Source organism: Octopus bimaculoides, chromosome 2 (assembly GCF_001194135.2).
Source record: "Octopus bimaculoides isolate UCB-OBI-ISO-001 chromosome 2, ASM119413v2, whole genome shotgun sequence".
Taxonomy (NCBI): domain Eukaryota; kingdom Metazoa; phylum Mollusca; class Cephalopoda; order Octopoda; family Octopodidae; genus Octopus; species Octopus bimaculoides.
Window position 1 is genome coordinate 135370365 of NC_068982.1, and position 4189 is coordinate 135374553.

The 4189-nt window shown below is 37.7% G+C and overlaps 1 protein-coding gene across 1 annotated transcript in view; it reads left to right on the forward strand.

Annotated features, from left to right (window-relative positions):
• LOC106879125 (mast cell protease 1A) overlaps positions 1 to 2696 on the forward strand; it is a 6331-nt gene extending 3635 nt beyond the window's left edge. Inside the window, exons 3-5 of the mRNA XM_052965886.1 lie at positions 836 to 984; positions 2225 to 2370; positions 2456 to 2696. Of these exons, the coding sequence (XP_052821846.1) occupies positions 836 to 984; positions 2225 to 2370; positions 2456 to 2614 (454 nt within the window). The 3' untranslated portion in view covers positions 2615 to 2696. The remainder of the gene's footprint in view (positions 1 to 835; positions 985 to 2224; positions 2371 to 2455) is intronic.
• Positions 2697 to 4189: the final 1493 nt, after the last annotated feature.

The following is a 4189-nucleotide window of genomic DNA, read 5'->3' on the forward strand; positions in this document are numbered from 1 at the left end:
GTGTGTGTGTGTGTGTGTGTGTGTGTGTGTGTGTGTATGCTTGTGTGTCTATGTTTGTCCCGCCAACATCGCTTGACAACCGATGCTGGTGTGTTTACGGCCCCGTAACTTAGCGGTTCGGCAAAAAAGACCGATAAAATAAGTACTAGGCTTACAAAGAATAAGTCCTTGGGGTCGATTTGCTCGACTAAAGGCGTTGCTCGAGCATGGCCACAGTCAAATGGCAGAAACAAGTAAAAGAGTAAAGTTGTTACCTAAAATAACTTATCGCAGAATTATTATGTTCACACAGAACGCACTTCGTTCTACTCGAACGTAGGTACGATTTTAACCAACAAACGTCGCACTAACACAGTAAACAATACGGTCGACCAACACTGTCAACTTCCACTGGCAGTTCACACAGTTCTTTATTTATTAAAATCCGTTAGTCCACTTCTAGTCACGTGGGGGTATTCTAGATCCTCCCGCATCAACAGTCCTCTCAGCTCTAAAGGGGTTAAGTGTGGGATGTACTGGCGTCCCGTCGAGGAGGACTGTTCGCCAGCATGGCTAGCCTGTGGGTTGACGTCATTCCAAAGCTACAACAATGCCAGCAAGCGCATTGGGAATAACAATGTATAACAACATCCATTAGCGTGGTCGATGCAGAAAACGAGTCGTTCGGTATTATCTCCAACCAGCTTTAAAATCACCAAACGAAAGTAGATATTTTTCTATGTTATCAATTTATTCATCAATAAGAAAAACAGCTGTTGTGAACCTCTAAAATCCATTTGCGTTATTATTTGAAACACGATTACATGTATAAGTAAAGATCTATTACTTAAATAAGTTTTACTTTTTATTCAGTCCAGGACGTTGCAGTTCTGGAATTAACGAAACGAGCACCTCTCAGGGGATGTATTTCTCCAATTACTCTCCCTAATAAAGGAGATACCTATTACAGTACCTGTACAGCCGTTGGATGGGGTCAAACTGGAAGTGAGCATTGAATTACATTTTTTAAAAATATCTGTATTTATTTTTCACACTGGAATATTTACATTCTTGTTATTATAATTTAAAAAAATATATTATCGGAAAATTCTAACAAATTTGCTTTCTGTTAGAAGATTTGCTTTTGAGGATGTAATTCTTTAGAATTTATAATTTGATTGGTATTGATATTTGATATTTTATAGAAATTTTAATCTGTATGATTTTCTGTTTTATATAAATAGTGAACCTAAATTTATCGCTATGGAATAGTAACTATCAGTTGAATATTAACATTAAATTAAAATCTGAAAGTTGCTTCACGGCAGTGTATTATAGTACATTGCTAGCACAATGGCCCAGTGGTTAGGGCAGCGGACTTGCGATCATAGGAACGCGGTTTCGAATTCCAGACCGGGCGATGTGAGTGTTTATTGAGTGTAAACACCTATAGCTCTACAAGGCTTCGGTATTCTTTTTTCACAAATTTCTCTCACCCTTTCTTCCTGTTTCTGTTGTACTCGTATTTGAAAGGGCCAGCCTTCTCACACTCTCTGTCACGCTAAATCTCCCTGAGAACTACGTTAAGGGTACGCGTGTCTGTGGAGTGCTCTGGCACTTGCACATTAATTTCACGAGCAAGCTGTTCCGATGATCGGATCAACTGGAACCCTCGTCGTCGTAACTGATGGAGTGCCACGATTATGGTACAATATATCTACCATAACCATCTCCGGCAGTTCAGTAGAGGTTGTAAGTGTAGCAATGTAGACTGTAATAAGTTAACTGTATATTACTATTTTGTTTTACAGTACTGAACTGTAGTTTTCATGTTAACTATGCACAAACTGTTGCTATTTACTGTTTGGTATCTTTGTTAGAGTGAAGGCGCTTGGTCTAGTGGTCAGGTGTTGCACTTACATACAATTTCAAGATCGTTGTGTTCTGGAGCAGAATACTTCATTACACATTGCTCTTGTCTACTAATCAGTAAATGAGGAATCCTTATACACTACGGAAACGAGGTAGCTGGGCCTATGAGTCCCAAGACTCGCTACAATAATATCCAGGGTCCGATAATGATGATAATTTTGTTACAATGTATTAGTGAGCAAAGTATTTCGCTAGTAGAAAAACTCGTTTTTCTCTGGTGCATATGTCTAACTAATTGATGCATGGCTGACTTTGTTTCTCTTATAATTCATTCTTGATCAGTATATTTCATTTGTCCACTACTCTCTTTTAGCTAATGGAATCTTCCCAGACCAACTTCAGAAAGCTAAAATTAATGTAATTCCAACAAGTAAATGTCAAGAACAAGCATCTGGCATTACTGCTAAACAGCATATCTGCGTTGGAGATAACAAATTCAAGGGTAAAAACGTCTGTGGTGTAAGTAAATCTTTTTATAGTTCTAAGTAAAATAATTTCCTTTAAAGCAGTGGACATTTTTGAAATGCTTATTTTCTGATTCCAGGGAGATTCCGGTGGTGGTCTCATCTGCCGAAGGAAATCCGATAATGCCTACGTCGTTGCTGGTATTGCTTCCTATGTTTTTGACTGCGACAAAGGATTTGGAGTCTATGCCAATGTGGCCAATTTCCTTGACTATATCAAAGGATACATGAGCTTGTAGATTTTTTTGAGAATATATCGCTGATTAGATGAGTTGGTGTTGAAAACTACTGAAGACTAAATAAATTATATAAAAAAAAATATCACGTTTCTTAATTCTTTTATATTTAATGCCTTATTCAGGTTTTATTTGACTTAACAACTGCTGAGATTAGATGATGTAAATGACTGACAACAGCAGAAATGAGTGTAATGGAAGAATAAGAGGTTGGAATTGAAGAAAAAATATAAAAATAGAATTGAGGAAGTGACAGAGGTATGCTGCAGGCACTAAGGAATGCTAGAATTGCTTGTAAAGCAGTTGAAGATACATTTTGTATAAATTCTGAGAATATTTCCACTGCATGTTTTTCAGTACCAATTGCCAGTTACTGTTCCTAAGAATAATAATATGGAGTGAACAGGATTGCAAATGCATGATACACATGTCACTGCGCAGGAAAATGAAATGAAAGAGACTAAGCTGTATATTATGGGGAAGCGATAAATACTCTACTTGTGTTGGAGTTATATTAGAAGAAAAATGTGCGATATATTAATTACCAGTATCATTCTTAAATGCTTTAATTGTTCTGATGACAAAATATAGATTCTTCTCTACGTGGACAGCAATGATAAGGGAGACAATCCCTTCTAGATTAAGAAAATGAGATGGGTTTTGAAGGCGTGCAAAATATACACATTTGATGTTACTTTTACTTACACGTTATACAGATTTAAATATTTGATGTTGGTAACCATCCTTCTTTACCTTGATAAATAATCCTGTTTTCATTTCTACAAAGAACTTCATTGTAGACAATACTAGAGTCACTCAGCATACAATAGGTACGCGGCTCACATCCAGTCAGAAGGTCTCTTGTTCTTTTACAAGCGAACGAGCAAGACTATATTTGCTCGCTTGATCTCATTTAAATATCAATTAAATATCCCTGAAGTCACATATTTAGAACAATACATTGAACAGTCTCGTTGCTGATATATATCCGATGTGATGGTTATGGTTAGAAATCCTTTCGTCATAGATCCACAGACACGGGATCAACATGGAGGTAAATAAAAGCAACCACAACAGTAATAATTTTTCTACCATAGGGACAAGGCCTGGAATAGTGGGGAGGGGGATAGTCGATTATATCGACCCTCAGCACTTGACTGGTACCTAATTTATCGACCAAAAGGAATGAAAGGTAAAGTCGACCTCAGCGGAATTTGAACTCAGAACGTAGCGGCAGAAGAAATACCAATGAGTATTTCGCCCGGCGTGCTAACGATTCTGCCAGCTCGCCATCTTAACCACAACAGTAATGATATTGTTATCAGATATTTGACACAACGGTAGCAGTACTTAACTGATGGTTATATTAGCGAATAAAAGTGAAAAAAAAAAAGGAGCAGGAGTGGATGTGTGGTAAGTAGCTTGCTTACCAACCACATGTTTCCGAGTTCAGTCCCATAGCGTGGCATCTTGGGCACGTGTCTTCTACTATAGCCTCGGGCCGACCAAAGCCTTGTGAGTGGATTTGGTAAACGGAAACTGAAAGAAGCCCGTTGTATATATGTATATATATATGTG